This window comes from Trematomus bernacchii, unplaced genomic scaffold (assembly GCF_902827165.1).
Source record: "Trematomus bernacchii unplaced genomic scaffold, fTreBer1.1, whole genome shotgun sequence".
In the NCBI taxonomy this organism is placed as follows: domain Eukaryota; kingdom Metazoa; phylum Chordata; class Actinopteri; order Perciformes; family Nototheniidae; genus Trematomus; species Trematomus bernacchii.
The window spans coordinates 967297-988024 of record NW_022987560.1 but is presented as its reverse complement, the minus strand read 5'-3'; the positions used below and the strand labels follow the sequence as shown (position 1 = coordinate 988024).

At 41.8% G+C, this 20728-nt stretch overlaps 1 protein-coding gene across 1 annotated transcript in view; it reads right to left on the bottom strand.

The window, feature by feature from the left end:
• The window catches only part of LOC117477341 (tyrosine-protein kinase CSK), a 69971-nt gene that overhangs the window by 32276 nt on the left and 16967 nt on the right, over positions 1–20728 (bottom strand). The window contains exons 2-4 of the mRNA XM_034124024.1: positions 5378–5454; positions 3549–3662; positions 2360–2472 (exon numbers count right to left, since the gene is read on the bottom strand). Of these exons, the coding sequence (XP_033979915.1) occupies positions 2360–2472; positions 3549–3662; positions 5378–5392 (242 nt within the window). The 5' untranslated portion in view covers positions 5393–5454. The remainder of the gene's footprint in view (positions 1–2359; positions 2473–3548; positions 3663–5377; positions 5455–20728) is intronic.

Below are 20728 nucleotides of genomic sequence, written 5' to 3'. Positions count from 1 at the left end.
TCAGGAAAACAACATGAACAACCTTAATAACACATCAAACTGCACAATACTGGAAACGTTGATAGACTTTAAAGGGACGTATCAGGCTTTTAGTGCATGTAAATGGTCTGCTAAAGTGTGTTCTCTCCAGAGGGAGTTTCTCTCCCACACGTTCGATTGATTTAAAGGGGACCTATCATGCAAAATGCACTTTTGTACGTCTTTTATACATGAATATGTGTCCCCGGTGTTCCAGGGAACTCACCAAGTGTCAGAAAACACAACCCTCTCTATTTTCCTCCATACCCAAATCTCTAAAAAAGGGGCTGCAACGGATCTGATAAAAACTGATCCAGATTTGAACACTGTCCTGACGTCAGGACGGTGGCGCTACGGCTATTGGGCCAACTCCACCAATCAGGAGGAGACAGCCACGGACATTGCCGTTCGAAAGCGCTGGAGACGCTGTAGTACATATGCCAGGCCTGTAGGTGGTGCTGTTCTCACTGAATCAGCCCTTGCTAAAACAGGGATAAAAAATGTCAAATTGAGCAAAATGAGGCATGGCTAAAATGCATGATCTGTTTGGTATTTTGAAGAAAAAAAAGTATAAATATGCCTTATATAGGTATGGTCCTACACTATATTATTCAAATATAGCATGATAGGTCCACTTTAAATAGTAAATGATGAGATATCTCACACTGAGAGAGTCACTATCGTCTTCTTATAATCCTACAGTATCTCACATCACGTTAGCAATGACATTAAACCTACAACTACTCATCTGATCTTAAGTTTAAAGGGAATGTTTACCCCATAAAACATGAATATTTTCCCTTTAACCTGTAGTGTTATTATCAATCTAGATTCTCGATGATGCACGCTTCCTTCTGCGCAGTGATACGATTAGCAGGTATAGTTTGGTAGAAAGGAAATAGTTCCTACGTAAAGCTCCTCAAAACAAGCTTTACGAGTTATCCTGAGTAAGTGGATCATGGTTTCTGAAAAGAGGCAATGCTGTTGAGGTTTGCAAATGGGTTTTCTTGGCACTTTGAGCACCAGGCAGACATCTCTTCCAACATGCAGCATCTCACACCAAAACTATCTAAATCGATAACTAGCTCTGGAGGTTAGAGGACACATATGGATTTCTGATTATGGGGTGAACTGTCTCTTTAAAAACGTGTTTATTTCCACTTTGTTTCCATGTCTATGTGGTGATACTGCATGTTCTCTGCGTTCCTGTCTCGCTTCATGTGCATACGCCTCTCGTTCTGTTTCCCTCTGTCTCTGATATCTGCTGCTTCAAAGGCTCTGACTGAAGTGTGGAGCGCAGGAGAGGAAACACAGAACAAACCAAGAGATGGTAAAACATGGAGTCTCCATCTTTTGATGCTTTGCCTCACTTTTAAGATGCAACACTAGGTTTTTCCCTCGCTGCAGGGAACAGAAACGAGCGGGGCCACGACAACTTGGTGAAAAGGAAACAGAGCGTACGTGGAAAACATGTCGAAGACTCACAGCTCCACTGGTTGTGATGAATATACTGCAGATAATATACTCAAAACTCACCTTTTCACTCTTGCCTTCAACTCCTAATCCACTCACCCCTCACCTATCGCATATCCACTTCTTTAGCATCATTTTGCTATAGCTAAGTATTGTTAAGTTAAAGTGGACCCATCATGATATATTTGAATAATATAGTGTAGGACCATACCTATATAAGGCATATTTATACTTTTTTTTTTTCAACATACCAAACAGATCATGCATTTTAGCCATGCCTCATTTTGCTCAATTTGACAATTTATAGCTCTGTTTTTGCAAGGGTTGATTCAGTGAGAACAGCACCACCTACAGGCCTGGCATATGTACTACAGCGTCTCCAGCGCTTTCGAACGGCAATGGCCGTGGCTGTCTCCTCCTGATTGGTGGAGTTGGCCCAATAGCCGTAGCGCCACCGTCCTGACGTCAGGACAGTGTTCAAATCTGGATCAGTTTTTATCAGATCCGTTGCAGCCCCCTTTTTAGAGATTTGGGTATGGAGGAAAATAGAGAGGGTTGTGTTTTCTGACACTTGGTGAGTTCCCTGGAACACCGGGGACACATATTCATGTATAAAAGACGTACAAAAGTGCATTTTGCATGATAGGTCCCCTTTAAGTTAAGTTCCATACATTACGTTTGGACAAATGCTTATATAACTAAAACAATAAGGCTTTAAAAAGGGCAAAACATGTAAGGCAACATAAAGCCGTCATTTTTATATTTCAATCACAATGCATGAGTGTTTTAGGTGAGTGTGTATGTTTCTAAAACACACAGACGGACAGTTCTTTAAGTGTTTCTCTCTCGTTGTGAGTCCAATACTTACGGCATGAGGCTGAGCTTCCCTCCTGACTTCACCCCCTCTCTTTTCTGGACATAGTTAGCGGGGATTGTTCCCTCTCTTCCCACCGTGTTCCTCGCTCTGTACCAGTTAGGATCCTGAAACACAACAACAACAACAACAACACAGCTTTAAAAACTGCTGCTAATCATGGTTTCTATATGGCCTGCGCTCCCAAGATTTGACTCAGATGCTGGTTCCTAAAGTGAGAACAGAACTGGGTAAAAAAAGCTTTTAAATATGCCTGGAATAAAGTACAGAAGGAGCTGAAACTCTCAGTTTAATCACTTTGGGGGAATGTCGATGTGACTGCTCTTATTTCCCATCATTGAAGTCGTTTTAAAATTGTGCCAGTTTGTAATGTTTTATAATAGTTCTTGTATTTGCATATTGACTGGTTAATGTGCCGTTTCATTTGTGTTTCAGTTGTATTCATTCATGCTGCTCTCTTGGCCAGGTTGAAAAACTGATTTGAATCTCAATGAGACTTTTACCTGGTTCAATAAAGGATATATATATGGTTACCAAGTCACTCTATACATCAGGGGGGTCCTGAGGGCCACATACAGAAAGATATACGAACTGGAGGTAAGGTGTATCGCCTGATAAGTGAAGTTATAAGTCAGCAAAATCAATGAAAAGTGGGTAAATTATTCTTGATACTTGAAAATGCTTTAAGAAAAACAACAGCGTCCATCCCAGCTCTCTGTAGGGGTTACTTGATTCTGTTAGCAGCTCATCCCTTAACACAGAAGCCTCACAGTGATTTAATGAGAGGAAATATGAAGGGTCTATTTCAAGCTTGATATGTAAATAAGTTATTATTAACAACTTAAGATTTGTTAGAAATTGTTCTTAACTTTATCTGAATGAATTTATTTGAAAAGTGGGCTTACACGATATTTCATTTTTTTAAACATGTGTCTCTTCAGTGATGGTGATCTTATTTTAAACGTTTGTTTTCCTTGCTTCTTGTGTTATATATGTGTCCTTGTTGATGTTGCAAATGGAGCGGCTGTGATGCAAGTATTATCTTATACTGAACTGTTTAACCTCATGGAGAAGTGCATTCAAACTACGATGTCCCGGCCCGTTCCCGGAGTCATGATCATTCTGCCAGGACAGCATCTTTCAGTGCTTTATTTAATGCAAGGTAACCATTCCCCAGACTCACCCTGGTGGCTCCGATGATGGTGAGTAGATCTCCTTTACAGAAAGGCAGGTCCTGTTCGTTGGCAGTCTGGAAATTATACTTGGCTACACACTCTGTGCCACTGGACCACGGTGCCTGAAACAGAGGAGAGAGAGGGAGAGAGAGAGAGAGAGAGAGAGAGAGAGAGAGAGAGAGAGAGAGAGAGAGAGAGAGAGAGAGAGAGAGAGAGAGAGAGAGAGAGAGAGAGAGAGAGAAAGAGAGAGAGAAATCAATATTAAGGACAGCATGATGAGCTGAAGGGAGGTATTAACAGAGGTGAGAAGTAGTGCAGTACAAATACTTTGTTAATGTACTTAAGTACATGTTTCTGGTATCAGTACTCCACTACTTATTTTTCTGACGACTTTTTACTTTGACTTCTTACATTTTGAACACAAATACCTGTACTTTCTACTTCTTACATGTTGAACACAAATACCTGTACTTTCTACTTCTTACATTTTGAACACAAATACCTGTACTTTCTACTTCTTACATGTTGAACCCAAATACCTGTACTTTCTACTTCTTACATGTTGAACACAAATACCTGTACTTTCTACTTCTTACATGTTGAACACAAATACCTGTACTTTCTACTTCTTACATGTTGAACACAAATACCTGTACTTTCTACTTCTCACATTTTCCAAACAGGCTGGTTCCTTTAGTTTGAATGTGTGTTTGGTGGCGTGATCATTATTATTTAGAGTCATTGCGTGCCTATTGATTTGAACACGATCCGTGTATCCATCATTTCCTGGTCTTCTCTAAAGAAGAGGGACCAATGAAAACGTTGTCATGTTGCCGTTGTTCAGCATGGAAACATTCATTAGCTAACAATGACATTATTGTTCTATTCATATAAAGGGAGGTCAGGTACTCTTTAAAACAGCTGCTAGTTATGGGTACTTTTTACTGAAGTACATTTCAAAGCCCTCTTTACTTTTACTTGAGTAAAGAAGTTTAGTCAGTACTTCTACTTTTACCAGAGTATTTTTAAACACGAGTATCTGTACTTCTACTTGAGTAAAGAATGTGTGTACTTTTGCCATCTGTGGGTAATTGAGACGGACATGTTGCAGGAACTTAGATTCACATATAGATGCAGAGTTTCAATCGGCTTTTGTTGCAAATGTGTTTATTCGGTGCAAAGAACTAAAAGAAACTCAATAAAACTAATATAAATGTCAATCATAATACAATGTTTTTTTTTTACTCTGTGGACAATTTACACTACTGTACATGCTATCATCATATGCACATTAAACACAACTGGTGTCATTTATTTCACCTCACAAAAAGCAACTGATGTCAAAGCAAAGTGTCACTCTGAAGTACAAATGGAAAATGACAGCTAGGCTGCGGACATCTGTTCAGATGGGTGTGTGTGTGTGTGTGTGTGTGTGTGTGTGTGTGTGTGTGTGTGTGTGTGTGTGTGTGTGTGTGTGTGTCAGGTCTTTGAATAACTCGCTCCTCCTATTTCTATTCTATTTTATTTGTATTTACAACCTCCATGTAACGGGAAGCTGCAGTCACATTTTCTAAAAGCCAACAACGTGTGTGTTTGCTGAAAGGAACGTGGCACTATGGCAATAACATAAGAAGTGCTTTATTGATCCCAATGTGGGAGTGGCTGGAGATGCAGCAGCATAACAGACAAGGCATTGCACATAAGAGACATTAAAGGGGTAGAAATAAACAATTCCAAAATGTAAACATCTCAAACTGAAATAAAGGTGCTATATAAATAACCTGTGAATCTGTTCAGTGGGAATACATTGTAGAAATAACCAAAGTGTGTTACTTACGAGCACCCCAGACATGATGGAGTTGGGCAGGTTTCCTCAGACAGGAAGCGCTCACTGTTCAGCTACAACCATCAGAGCTGGAAGAAGAAATACAAGCAAAGCATTAGAATCAGATTATAGTAGACGCTGAGGCTGGAACACGTCTCGAGTCGTCCTCAAAACATCTTCATCCTGCCGTCACAAGATTTAAACATTTAGTTTATCGTCTGAATATAGTGAGGAGAGTTTCATAGTCAAATGAAGTTTCATATTTTTATTTTTGCAATCAACGAAAAACCTGAAATGACCGTAACGCTACTCGACATGAATCCATGTTTATCTCGTTGGCGCCGTAAAGACATGTCATCGAATATATCTTTATTGTCATCATACGAAGTACAACGACATTTCTTTGGCAACTCTCACTGCCGTCACAAATAGACACAATAAATACATGAGAGTGGTAGAAGCAGAGGGAGTAGCGATGACAATGCAACGAGATAACATTCAATGTCAATGTGCACATTTATATTTACAGTCTAAATATGTATCAGTCACATAGCCATACGTATTTCTAAATAGTAGTGGTTGCAGTCTTTGAGGGGCGGAGGTGTGTTAATGAATGTTCACAGTTGTCACATCTGACACGTTGTGACCGATCGATCACGTGTTCGGTCGATTCGTTGGACTTTTTTGTGCTTTCCTTGCCGGTTAAAGTGAGCGTACTTGGCTCTGTGTTTAGTGTCAATGTGCCTCTTTAATTTGTACTACTTGGGCTGTGAGAAACGGCCGATATCAAGACGCTCAGTCACAGGTGAGATGAGATGCATTGTGGGACATGTCGTTTATGGACACTGTACTTAAAGGGGACCTATCATGCAAAATGCACTTTTGTACGTCTTTTCTACATGAATATGTGTCCCCGGTGTTCCAGGGAACTCACCAAGTGTCAGAAAACACAACCCTCTCTATTTTCCTCCATACCCAAATCTCTAAAAAAGGGGCTGCAACGGATCTGATAAAAACTGATCCAGATTTGAACACTGTCCTGACGTCAGGACGGTGGCGCTACGGCTATTGGGCCAACTCCACCAATCAGGAGGAGACAGCCACGGCCATTGCCGTTCGAAAGCGCTGGAGACGCTGTAGTACATATGCCAGGCCAGTAGCTGGTGCTGTTCTCACTGAATCAACCCTTGCTAAAACAGAGCTAGAAATGGTCAAATTGAGCAAAATGAGGCATGGCTAAAATGCATGATCTGTTTGGTATTTTGAAAAAAAAAAAGTATAAATATGCCTTATATAGGTATGGTCCTACACTATATTATTCAAATATAGCATGATAGGTCCACTTTAAGTAAAGCGGAATATAACTTTTAATTATTGTATTCTTTGCCTTGATGTTGACGTGCTCTAAACCGGGTGAATCGCTTCAGAAGTGTAAGAAATAATGTTTTAGCGGCTGGTAGAAATGCTCAGGGACATGCCACAGGTTAAAGAAAGACTTCAATGTTAATCACTGACTTTAAAGAATAGAACAATACACAAATATAACCTACACAAATAATACAGCAGTCACTCAACAGTGCAGTGAATGTCACACGCTATCTGAAAGCCTGGAAATGGGAGATGAGTAAAAAGCAGCTCTCTGCCAACTCTGTCCAGCATCTTCATTCTGCTTCCAATCACCAGTGTGCTAGAGGTGACCTTGAGCGAGTGTGTGAGCTGCAGAGAGAGAGACGTGAGAGAGTAGATGTGTCTCAGGGTGTGTGTGCCTACAGAAGAGCATGACTGCAAGTGGGTTAAAGAATGTGTAGTATGTAGGGTGTGTGTGTCTATAATAACCCGTATCTGTGGTGTGTGTGTCTCTCTGAGGGCCTGATAGTGGAAGTGTGTGTCCCTCCTCTTCCTCCACACACACATTAAAGGGTTCCTCGCCCTATTTGTACTCCACTACTTCCCAACAGCCAAGAGAACAGGAAGTGTCTGACGTTTATTTTCCAGACATGTGTACGAGATAAGGAGGGGCTTCAGTTGGGAGTCCAGAGTAAACAAGGGTACTCACTTCCTTTAGAGCGACTACAGCCAATATGTAAGGGACGGCAGAATATGTCAAAGTGACAAGGCTCAATACATTGTCACTTTGACTAAATTCATAATAAACCCAAGGTGGTTTTCAGCTTATAACTATTGCACTACCATAAACAAGTACAAGTAAAAAACAACAGACAATTTAAAAGCAACAATCTACAAGATGTCATACGCTCAGGAGAAGAGGTGGGGTTTCAGAAGGAAAGCAGACTCTGCTGCATTCACTCTGAGACAGATCCCTGCGTAGGGATTACACTTTAAATAATAATGAAAGCAATGTTATCTGTAGTTTCCGTGCAGGACCCTGGAGCCTCTCTGCTCAACAGAAAGGAAAGGATAGAGCTGGCAGAATAAAAACAAGCCGCCTCGTTAGAAACGTCTCACGGGAAAACAGACCGTTCATAAACAACTCAAAGGCTTCCACCTTTAGGAGATAGCAGTGAATAAAAGATGACTGAAGTATCGGGGTGCAGGGAGTTATGATGCAGATTATTGATACTCCAACAGTAACTTCAAAATGATTTGTCAAGGTTAGATGTAGTTTGTGTATTTATTTAGACTTTTTCTTTTTCAAGTCAAAGTCAACTTTATTGTCAATCTTTCAGTTTGTGTGTACAGACAGAGAGGTCGAAATGCCCTTTCTCACAATCCAGAATACAAAAACTACTAGGGATGCTCCGATCGAGTGGGCGGGGCCTATGGGGCCTTCCATTTAAAGTGATGTTTAAAACTCAGTTAATGGGGCTCATTCTCTGGCGCTTCCACAAACAACAACCAACATCATTATTACATTCAAATGAAGTACATTATTCAAGTTTACATTAACTTTGGATAATAACACGGGAGAAATGAGCGGAGGCGCTCTCTCCCCCTCTCTCTCTCTCCTGACAGCCTGTCAGTATCTCCTGCAGCTCACTGATCCAGTAATGAGTGACCCGACAGTGAAGAATAAACATATTTATAACTAGTTTAGCTTGTTCCAGAGGTAGATAAAATAGCTAAGTATGTTAGGTCTAACTCTTACGGCCCGTCCACACAGCGGCGTGCGTTGAAGCTTAAACGCTTCTGCCCATTCACTTTGAATGGGGTGACGTCACGTTTCGCCGAACTGCATTGTAGGAGCGAAGCGTAGCTTCAAAAGCGTTGCTCGCTGCAAAAGTTGAGCAATGTTCAACTTTTGAAGCTTCGGCGGAAGCGTCAGCCAATCGAATCATATGCCAGTACAAGCTCTAGCCAATCAAACCGCGTGCTTGTGTGTCCGGGGCGGGAGATTCATGTGATTGGTTGTTGGTCGAGTTTCAGCCCCCCCCCGCCGGCAAGCTTCAACGCACGCCGCTGTGTGGACGGGCCGTTCGTGTGTGTTCTGCTCCGCTCACCGGTCCGTCACAGTGGAGCTGCAGGATTTCTGCTTCACACACGTTGCATATCGCTATTTTATTGTCATTTTCGGACACCTTAAAATACTGCCAGACTAGTGAAGCCATTTTGGCGAGCTTGTTTTGCCGCGCACAGAGAACAGTGTCATGTATTTTACGTCGCCATTTTACGTCATGTGATCGCCTCTCGAGATCGGCATTTTTAGAGAGCACCGATCGATCGGCAGACGAGGAGTATCGGCCGATATCGATCGGCAGCCGATAGATCGGAGCATCCCTAAGAACTACAAATATATATAAAAAGATGTATTTACCTATATGTACACATCACGTAGGAATACAAGATGATAGGTCATCAAGAAAATCACACACACACACACACACACACACACACACACTACAACACACACAACACACACACACACACACACACACACACACACACACACACACACACACACCCACACAGCACACACACACACACACAAACACACACACAACACACACACACACACACACACAACCACACACAACACACACACACACCCACACACACACACACACACACACAACCACACACACACACACACACACACACACCACACACACACACAACACAACCTCTTGTAAGTACAGCCCATGAGAGCGTCTGCGTCTCTGGAGGATGGTTTGACGACAGAGTAATGGCACATCATTCACATTTCTACACACTGCCAGGAAACTAAGCTTAAATCACGTCTTTAGAGTGGCAGCATCCGCCTCTCGGGTCGCTGTAAATGCAGCAGTCTCTTGATGGAGTTCTGAGCTCCCTATCTTCCTGTTTCTAATGGAGTATCGGGCTCCACTTTAGCCAGCTCTCATTAGACGACACTCGGCTAAAGAATCACAACGCCAGCTTTCTGTGGATAACGCTGGAAGATAAACCACAGAGAAGGATCTGTGTCACTCTGAAAGTACTGGATGTGGAGGAAACCCTTAAGAGAAACTGATAAATGATTCATGGACAAAGTTTGAAAGATTAAGAAAGTCAATATAAAGTGGAATGGATCTGAAATGCAGGAACAGAGCTACTTCATCCTCAGAGGAGTTGAACATAACATTTTGACATTCGTATGTGTTTATTATTTTACTCCTATTGTGTCATTTTATATTGTATTCATGAAAGGAAACAACTGGTCCTCCATCCCATCATTAACCCATAACCCCCCCCCCCCCGTCTTTAACCATTTAAAACCCCCCTTTTACTTCCTTTGCCTCCTGACATGTAAATCCATATGTCTCTGTTAAACACATACGAGACTAAACACTTGAACAGAGTAAAGCCCTATGAGCTGCATGTGCTGTATTCAAACTGCTATATATATAATTAAAGCTTTATTATGATTATTATGATACTTTGAAACACCACAGAGTTGGTAAAGCAGCGTGTGATGGCAGGGAAATTAAAGGGGGATAATAATGTGGAAATGTGACCCACTGAATATGCAAATAGAGGGAATAAGCTGACAGAGTGCTACAGGCGCTCTGATTGGACGGCAGGACGATTCAAACTCAAATGACTGGAGGCTGCTGTGAGGTAATGGGATATAGATATACTTGAATACTATTGAAGTGTGACTTTGTAATGATGCTTGCTACGTTATAATAATGATTATAACTCCATTTGTAAAGCACTTTTCTAAAAACACAGTTCACAGAATGTGTTTTATGCATAAAAACTAAAAGCAACACCACTAAAAAGTGTAAACACATGCAACTACAACAACAACAACAAACGGAGATTTAATTGAGAACCCGATCTAAACTCTGCTAGAGTTGGGCCGAAAAATGATTTAAAAAATATCGGAAAAAAGGGTAATATAGGAGAAACAAAGACCCCTAAGGGATTCAAACCTGTGTGTGTGTGTGTGTGCGTGTGTGTGTGTGTGTGTCTGTGTGTGTTGGTGCGTCTGTGTGTGTGTGTGTCTGTATCTGTGCGTTGGTGTGTGTGTGTGGTGTGTGTGTGCGTCTGTGTGTGTGTGTGTCTGTATCTGTGTGTGTGTGTGCGTCTGTCTGTCTGTCTGTGTGTGTGTGTGTGTGTGTGTGCGTGCGTCTGTGTGTGTGTGTCTGTATCTGTGTGTGTGTGTGTGTGCGTCTGTGTGTGTGTGTGCGTCTGTATCTCTGTGTGTGTGTGCGTCTGTATCTGTGTGTGTGTGTGTGTGTGTGTGTGTTTGTCTGTATCTGTGTGTGTGTGTGCGTCTGTGTGTGTGTGTGTGCGTCTGTATCTGTGTGTGTGTGTGTCTGTGTCTGTGTCTGTGTGTGTGTGTGTGGTAATGGGATATAGATAAGATATACTTGAATACTAGTGCATGCTTTAGTTGCAGCAGCATGCAAAACAAAGTGTTGCACATATAATTTTTTTAAAGAGTAGAAAATAAACAATTGTTCACAATAAAAATCTCAAATTATAAAATAAAACAGAGCTAAAAGAGTGTGTGAACTTCACATGGAAAGCATCCGACAGCATGGGGATAAACACATTAGGGAAATCAGGAAGAGAAACAAAGACGATACACCTGGTTGGGACGTATGCAAACGTGAGCTAACGTTGTTAGCATCCGTCCCCATGTATAAACACAGTTTGTATTTACCTGTCACAGTTTCACATTTACATGGCAGACGCTTAGCTGTGTTTCTATTCTGCACACAACAGATGCATTGTTGCCCTCTAACAACAGCAGAGACTACCTGAGCCCACGCTGCCGTGAGGAGATTGGGACACATACATATTTAGCCTGAGCAGAGGAAATGCAACAGGTCACTGCAAGTGCAAACAACAAGTCTAACAACAAGAAACAGAGGAATCACAGACGAGCGCTGATAGCTTGTTGCTAACCAGACGATGTTTTCATTAATAATAATAATAGATTTATTTTGTAAGCGCTTTTACAGGGGCTCAAAGTCGCTTTACAGAGAGAGTGAAAAGAAAAGAACACATAAATATAGTTGAAGTCAAATGTGGATCTGACTTGAGTGAACGTTTTCCCACATTCTTCACAGCTGTACGGAAGAATCACGCAATACAACAGCAGTCACACATTAAAGGCCAGATTGAAGAGGGTTAGGGTCAGAGAGTGTTTTGAAGGTGGTGAGGTGCAGTCTCTGATGTCTTCATTAGATTACATGGTTATAAGAAATCGTTATTCAGTTCATCAGAATAAAGCAAACAGTCAGGGAACAGGAGCACTAAACGTTGGTCGACTACCAAACTAAAGGGTCGATTAAAGATAAACAAAGAAGTATATATTTTCACGACTTTCAGTTTCTGGATAAAGCTTTAAAAGAAAAGGGTAAATAGTCCATCGGTTTTATTCTACCGCAGGTCTCCCTTGAAAAAGAGATCGATGATCTCAATGGGATTTTTCACCTGGTTAAATAAAGGCTACAAACAAACAATGCGTGAATCACGGTACTCATCAGCACCTATTGAGCTAATACAAGAATGGGATCAGAGTCGGTGAAAGCAGATATTAAAGATGTTGAATTGTGGCACAAAATACCCGATTTTGACTTATTTAGGACAATAAGAGGCTTTTCTACGACAATAAGAGACTTTTCTACGACAATAAGAGGCTTTTCTACGACAATAAGAGGCTTTTCTACGACAATAAGAGGCTTTTCGACGACAATAAGAAACTTTTCTACGACAATAAGAAACTTTTCTACGACAATAAGAGGCTTTTCTACGACAATAAGAGGCTTTTCTACGACAATAAGAGGCTTTTCTACGACAATAAGAGGCTTTTCTACGACAATAAGAGGCTTTTCTACGACAATAAGAGACTTTTCTACGACAATAAGAGGCTTTTCTACGACAATAAGAGGCTTTTCTACGACAATAAGAGGCTTTTCTACGACAATAAGAGGCTTTTCTACGACAATAAGAGGCTTTTCTACGACAATAAGAGGCTTTTCTACGACAATAAGAGGCTTTTCTACGACAATAAGAGGCTTTTCTACGACAATAAGAGGCTTTTCTACGACAATAAGAGGCTTTTCTACGACAATAAGAGGCTTTTCTACGACAATAAGAGGCTTTTCTACGACAATAAGAGGCTTTTCTACGACAATAAGAGGCTTTTCTACGACAATAAGAGGCTTTTCTACGACAAGAGACTTTTCTACGACAATAAGAGACTTTTCTACGACAATAAGAGACTTTTCTACGACAATAAGAGGCTTTTCTACGACAATAAGAGGCTTTTCTACGACAATAAGAGGCTTTTCTACGACAATAAGAGGCTTTTCTACGACAATAAGAGGCTTTTCTACGACAATAAGAGACTTTTCTACGACAATAAGAGGCTTTTCTACGACAATAAGAGACTTTTCTACAACAATAAGAGACTTTTCTACGATCCTCTTCCAATGCACTCTTTAAATGAGCGTTGATAGCTTGTTTCTAACCAGACTAGAGCCGTTTCTCAAAGTCGAGGACGCTTCCTTGGTAGGACATGTCCTTCCGAGTCAGGTCCTTCAGAGGCTAGGCTAGGCTCATGGGGCTTTCCCGAACCTGTGTCGAGAGCTGGAGTTAAATGAAATCTCAGATTTGCCTTCTTAATCGTTTGTTTGGGTCCCTCACTTCCGTTTCACTTCTCATGCACTGATTCGCTAGCTGAACAGCCAATCAGAGTGATTTATTTAGCCGACAGCCTTTTACCAACAGCCTCCCGATTCAACATGTCGAATCGGCGGCGGAAGGTATCGGCACGGACGAAAAGACACAACGGTGCGGGACACACCAATCTGAGTAGGGCGACAGGACGCTCATGGACGGCCAGACATCTATCAACGGCCAAAATCGACTTGGTGTGTCCGGACCTTTAAAAGCACCTCAAGAGTTTTGATTTTCAGTGGACTGAGTATGAGCAACACGTTGACACTACAGGTGAATAGGATTCATGTTTATATTAAGAATATGGACAATTATAGGTCTAAGATAAAGCAAAGGAAGTGTTGCACCTGTGCCTGAACGAGTGAACATGCCACAAACACTTGTTATTTGTGGCATGATATCCTACTTTTGCTATCGTTTCCTCCTCACCTGTGCATTTTGTATAGTTACATTTAAATGTGGTGTAAATACTTGTCTTTAGCATCCTTTTTAATGCTAAACTTTTTCTTAAAAATACTTATTTTTTATTATTTGTTACCACCAGACACCAAAGCAAACTCCTCCTATGTGTAAACGTACCTGGCAATACACCTGATTCTCATGCTGATTGTACTCCTTAACTTGACTGTAAAGTGCTGGCAGTCTGCGCTCTTTCACACGGCGTCGTCACCTGATTTAAGATCTGATACCAGAGCCCTTTCAGATAACAGCGTGTATACCTTCATCAACATGTTTCCCAGGTTAAACACAATCTGACCGGGCGCTTATATTCCATATTTACACACAGGGCTGGGTGAAACGCAGACATCGAAATGTGAGTTGTTGTTGACGCCATTTCATGTTCCCTTAACTCTGAAGGTGAAGTTGTAAATCGTTAAGCAGGAGTACTTTAAGACGGTGTTTCATATTTGCATTAATTGTAAGTTCAGATCAATGATGACGGAGGAGAGCTGATTCTGTGGCAGGGGTTTAGTCAGCAGCAACTTTTAACACAAATCATAAGACCTGATATAATAGAGTACCAGACGTATTTTGGCGCGTTTCCACTACATGGCCTCGCTCGGCCCCGCTCGGTATGGCTGGGCCTCGTTAGGACTGGCTCACTTTATGGCGCATTTCCATTACAGTTTAGGGACTGGGGTAGTAACTATAGTAACGCAGTGTAGGCGGAGCCGTGACGTGATCTTCAGAGAACCCCAGAAAAACAACACAGCCGTTAGCTGTTAGCACTCAGAGCTCACAGCTCCTCATATATGTTCAGAAACTAGACAAAAGTTAAACAAGTACAAACCACAGACTGCCTGTGTCATGGAGAATACAGTCGCTGCTTTATTTATGTCTGTATAGGCCGTTGTTGTGAGTGTGGACGGTCGGGGCATATACTGCGTTAGCTTAGCCAATCTCCATTTAGAAAACACGCATTTTAAAAGGTTTTTCGCCTGCCGTCTGTCTGCAGACTTGACAAAGCATTAATTCATGGTTTTTACTAACCGGTATCAGTATGTTGTTACTTCGGCATCATTTTGAAACGTGTATTACAATTAAATCACGGTCAAATATGTCCATCTTGTTGTAGTTGTAGCCCCCTTGCCAGCGATGCTCTCTCTAGTTTAGCATACTCAGCCCGACTCAGCCTCCTTGTCTCTGGCCCTAGACCCGCGATTTTATGAGGCCAGAAAAACTGTGAATTAGGACCCGCTGGCCGGTACTAGGCCAAGTGGAAACGCAACCAAAGACGGGCCGCTGACGTCACAGCCCTCTTAAACCGTGCTCCGCGCTGTAGTGGAAACGCGCCATTTGTGACCAAGGATTATATACAAAAATGCCACAAATATAATGATATTACAATACAATGATCCTGCAGGTACACCCTTTCAAAGAGCAATTCACTTTTACTTCTTAAGAGTCATTAGTTTTTAGATTTGGAATATATAAAAAACGTTTAAATACTCAAAATAATTAAACAAAAAAATATAAAATCGCACGACTAAAACGATAAATTGGACTCTGGCTGTTTACAAAGATGTGCACCATAACAAACTGTTATTACTTTATTCATTACAGAGAAGACGTTCAATTTGCTACGTTTTTAGACCTTTTTTAAGCTTTCAAACATTAGGTCAGACTGTTGAGATCTTTTGCCATACACCTTTAACGTGCAATATATACACTTTATTTGGAAATGTTACCGTGAAAAAAACATATTTTTTCATAGCATCTCAAACCTTAATATGGTCACTTTTTCTATTTAAATGCGGCTCCTCGTTTCTTAGCCATGGATGAGTACGTATTTACCTTCATTTTTGTATTTCTAACGTGTGCTTTGTCTCTGTATTTAACATGCTAGCCACTTTATTATTGTTTACCTTTTTTCTGTGATGTCACCTTTGCTGCTAATAGAGAGGCGAAGTCCCGCCCATCTACTTCCGCTCCATTGGACCTTATTTCGGAAAGATTGTGTATTGAAGTCAATGGAGAGAGAAAGATTATCTCTCGATCCCGTTTGAATTGTGCCACAAATTACACATATGATGTTTGTCAATCTTTAAAAAATCATTTCCATGTCAAAAAAGTCAGTTTGTCGTAAAACTGTTGAAATATAAGACTATGAAAAATACGCAACGAAAAAGACTACAAATCCCAGAGACGCGTAAGTGATGTCATTAACGTTACACATTACACTCGTGTTACTCACTGAAACCTTGTAAAGCCGGTCCCGCATGCTGGCTCTTACGGAACCGACTAACTCCCCTTGTGTGTATGAACAGCTCTCAACATGCTAGGAACCGACTCACTCCCCTTGTGTGTATGCACAGCTCTCAACATAGGAACCGACTAACTCCCCTTGTGTGTATGCACAGCTCTCAACATGCTAGGAACCGACTCACTCCCCTTGTGTGTATGCACAGCTCTCAACATAGGAACCGACTCACTCCCCTTGTGTGTATGCACAGCTCTCAACATGCTAGGAACCGACTCACTCCCCTTGTGTGTACGTACAGCTGTCAACATGCTAGGAACCGACTCACTCCCCTTGTGTGTATGCACAGCTCTCAACATAGGAACCGACTCACTCCCCTTGTGTGTATGCACAGCTCTCAACATGCTAGGAACCGACTCACTCCCCTTGTGTGTATGTACAGCTCTCAACATGCCCAGACTTGTAGTGATTTTCACCTCGTTTAATACTTTCCGCCTCATTCTGAAAGAAAGAGGTGAAATGTGCCAACGTGACGGCCGTCTTGGTGTGTGGTGCGAGACGGGAGATGTAGTTCATTGAGCGGTTTCACACAAAAAAAAGTGTTACTTCACATTTTTACGACACATTTAAAAATGTTTGACTTGTAAAATTATCTTTTAAATTGACAAACATCATGTGTGTAATTCGTGGCACAATTCAAACGGGATCGAAAGATAATCTTTCTCTCTCCATTGACTTCAATGCATACTTTTTCCGAAATAAGGTCCCATGGAGCTCCCCCGGAAAGGGAGGGACTTCGCCTCGCTATTGGGTTTAGGCCTTTATTTTATTTATTTTATATCTTATGATTTGCCCTTTTGTTTGTTTGTTTGTTTACCATGTAAAGCGGCCTTGGGTCCCTTGAAAGGCGCTATACACATTTAATATATTATTATTATTATCGTTACAGGATTACAAATAGCTTTTCAAACCCTTCAAAACAACAGATGGAAATGAGCTGTGATCTGTAATCTGGCGTAAAGCCTCTCTTCTCTTTTGGAGGTTAATGTATATAGAGATATATAATAATAACACAGATTTAACTTGTATTACTACAAAGATATCCTTTAAAAAAGGCTCAGATACTTGGAGGATAAGTCGCTGAAAGAGAGGAGCTGAGATCGGGGTTTCTGGTTCAAACAGGTTGAAATGTGCAGAGATGAATAATGGAGAGGATACATGATGAAGCAGGAGATCTTGGAGCAGAGGAAGTTCAGACAGACGGGTTAACTCCATCTTTCCTCCTCCTCCACCTTCCTCCGCTATGTTTCAGAGGGCTGAGAAGTTGTGTGATTGGTAGGCCTTTAATAATCAATCATTGTGATATTGGTGAGAGTCACCATCATTTGGCCTGTAGGAGTAACAACCTGGCACATTGAGTTTCCGCTGTAATTAATAAAGTATTTCCTGTTTGTTTGTTTATTGTAAACAGAGCCAAAGAGTCGTGTGATTTTAATTTATTGTGTTCAACTATTTGGGGAATTTCAACTCCATATCCAATATCTGAAAAGTCTTCAGGATCCAAAGTGAAGTGCTCCATGATTAAGATGATCATTATTTGAGTGGCATCACTTTTCCTCAGATGCAGTGATTTGAACAACCTCTGTTCTCGTCTCGTAATCGGAGTGCAGTCTTTAATCTTGACATGTATTTGACTCAACGCAGCAGCCGCAGAGCGCTGCATCTACGCACTACAGGGATTAGATATAAGTGCCTTGCTCAGGGGTCTCTCACGGTTCAGGGAACACAGGAATGTGAGAGACGTTTCCTTTACAGAGAACTGAACTAATACCCTTCAACACATTCAAGGGTTGAATCAAACCTCCTGCTGTCCCTAATCAGACCGTCCTGAGACATTAGGATGAGTTTACAGAGATTATAGTCGTTAACTCGTACATTATTCATATTTAGAACATTGATTAATAGTTGTAGGTCACTTTTAAAGACTGAATATCAACAACTTGTCTGTTTTTAGTTTCTTTAATGTGAAAAAGTACTGGTTTCTTGAGCCCTAAACCAAATATCATTTAGTTAGAAACCAAACATAACATTTGAGGAAGTCATTTTGGCTTCGATGAAACACTAATTGATATGTATTGTACATTTGACAGGACTAGACGTATCGATTAATGGAGAAACTGATCAATGGAGAATGAATATAATGTTCAGACTAGGGCTCGCTGCTGATGACAGATTACAAACGCAGCGAGGCAGGAAGTGGAAGAAAGGGAGGAAGGGGGAGAGAGAGACGGAGGAACCCTCCCTCTCTCTGTGGGAGGCTGCTGGGGGGGGGGGGGTCTGAATGACTTTCTAACCATGTTGCATGATTCCTTTGTGAAGATATGAACCAACACACACACACACACACACAGCTGTTGCTGCTTCCATTGCCTCTCTTCCTCCTCCTCTTCCTCCTTTGATGGTGACGCATGACAAGCCCTCCATTGAGTCCAGAGGAGACGAGGAGGAAGAGGACGGAGACACAAAGAGTCTCATCATCATCAGCAGACACAGCAGGGAGCAAAAATATGGCAGCAGCACGGAGTGTCTTCAATGAAAGAAGCATTCAGAGGCTCTGACACCATGGAGGGAGAATCTGACTGATTCAAATCATCATCTGAATGTGGCTCTCTCACTTTCACACCAACGCGTTCCCGTTCTCGCTCCGTGCTCAAGCTTTTCTGGTTCGGAACCGGTTTTTATTTTCAGCCCCCGTTTTGTTCACACGGCCCAGAGCCCGACTGGTGCTGCCGCTGCTGCGTCATGACGTCACCGTTTACGTCGCTGATTTTCTCCCCAAACGGCGCTCACAACAACAACAACAACAACAACAACAACAACAACAACAACGGGGGACTGCGTCGGGTCAATGATCGTGTTGCTTTTAATCATACGAAACCAGATTAAATTAAATAACGACTTCTCCAACCTTATACTTTTCTCCAGAGTGCCGTGGTTCATTGTTTATTAATGTGTTTCAGCGGCATTTACCGACCGCTGCAGTGCTGCTGCTCTTCAACGGGAGTTTATTCTCCCGTTAGCTCCGGGTTAGCTCACACGGCTCTAAAGTATTCACTGTCTGACTGTCACACAAGCAGCTGATACATATCCCCAGTTCCCCTTAAGTGAATGTGTGTCAGTCTGAATTGACGCTGTTTGGCATCATAACGCTGTTATGAAAGTTTCTCTGGTATAAAATGGGTTAGCATAGCAACCGAAGCTAAACTGACTATCTTGACTACTTGTTGCTATTCTATTGTGGCATACGCCGTTTTCTACAGGCACATTTTACCTGCGTATTTTTCATTATGATTCTACTTGTGATAGTCGGACATGACAACCTGTGCAGCCCATGTATTGATTCCATCCGATAGCTGCTATAATAACAAACAAAACGTCTGCCTGCTCTCCACAATGATCAATAACAGCGAACGGATGGTCAAAGTAAGGTACAAATAAACAGAATCACACGAAGCCTGGTTAGTGTTGCCTGACTTTATAAAGTGTGTTTTTTTTCTCAGCGCTACTGCTTGTTACAACTTGTATTTGCCGTACTCGCCTGTTAGCTCAGGTTAATCTCGCCCCCCTCCGACGTAAGCGTGACGTATGCGGTTCTTGCTTCTAGACTGACAACTTTTTGGTGCTTGAAACAAACTGGATTCCAGAGCTTAGAGGCGGCTCTGCTGCGGTGTGAACAGGACAAACCGGTGCTTTTCAGGCTCTAGCTCAGAACCGGCCCTGGAAGCGCGTTGGTGTGAAAGCCCCATGAGAGGCACGATGGGAGGAGAGGGAGAGGGAGAGGGCGACACACACTGAGAGTAGAGATTATACAGATTACCTGAGCAGGGAGTAATCCCACATTGAGAAAATGACTATGTCCAGATTCACTGTGCAGGCTTTGAGTACAGACAGACCTGGTTGCTAAGGAGGAAACTCAAAGGCAATGGACTGAAATCTCTTATGAAATCACACTCATCAGGTTTTCATCGTTTAGTGGCTGCTCTCTGGTGCATTACGTGTCTGCCACTACGTTTCTTTTGCACTACTAAATACTGCTCCTCACTGTACAGTATGTTACATTGATTATGTGACCGTCTATGTTTCCTATAGTTATTTAATTGCTCTTTTTGCTGCACTGTTAGTGTACAGTTGTATTTATTATGCTGCTGTGTTTATTGTATTTTTGCACAGCAATTTCCTTTGGGATATCTTATCTTACCTGAGCAGGGAGTAATCCCACTTTGAGAAAATGACTATATGTGGATTCACTGTGCAGGCTTTGAACATAAGGTACAGACAGACCTGGTTGCCAAGGAGGAAACACAAAGGCATAGAGAAAATGGACTGAAACACCTAGAAATGTGACAGTACACTCATCAGGTTTTCATCATCGACACACGAGAAGGCAGCGGTCAAAACCTGGTGCCATAAAAACTGTTCCCTCTCAGCATCCTCTCTGATATGACCTCTAAACTACATACATGACACATTAGCAGAAAGTGCATGAACTA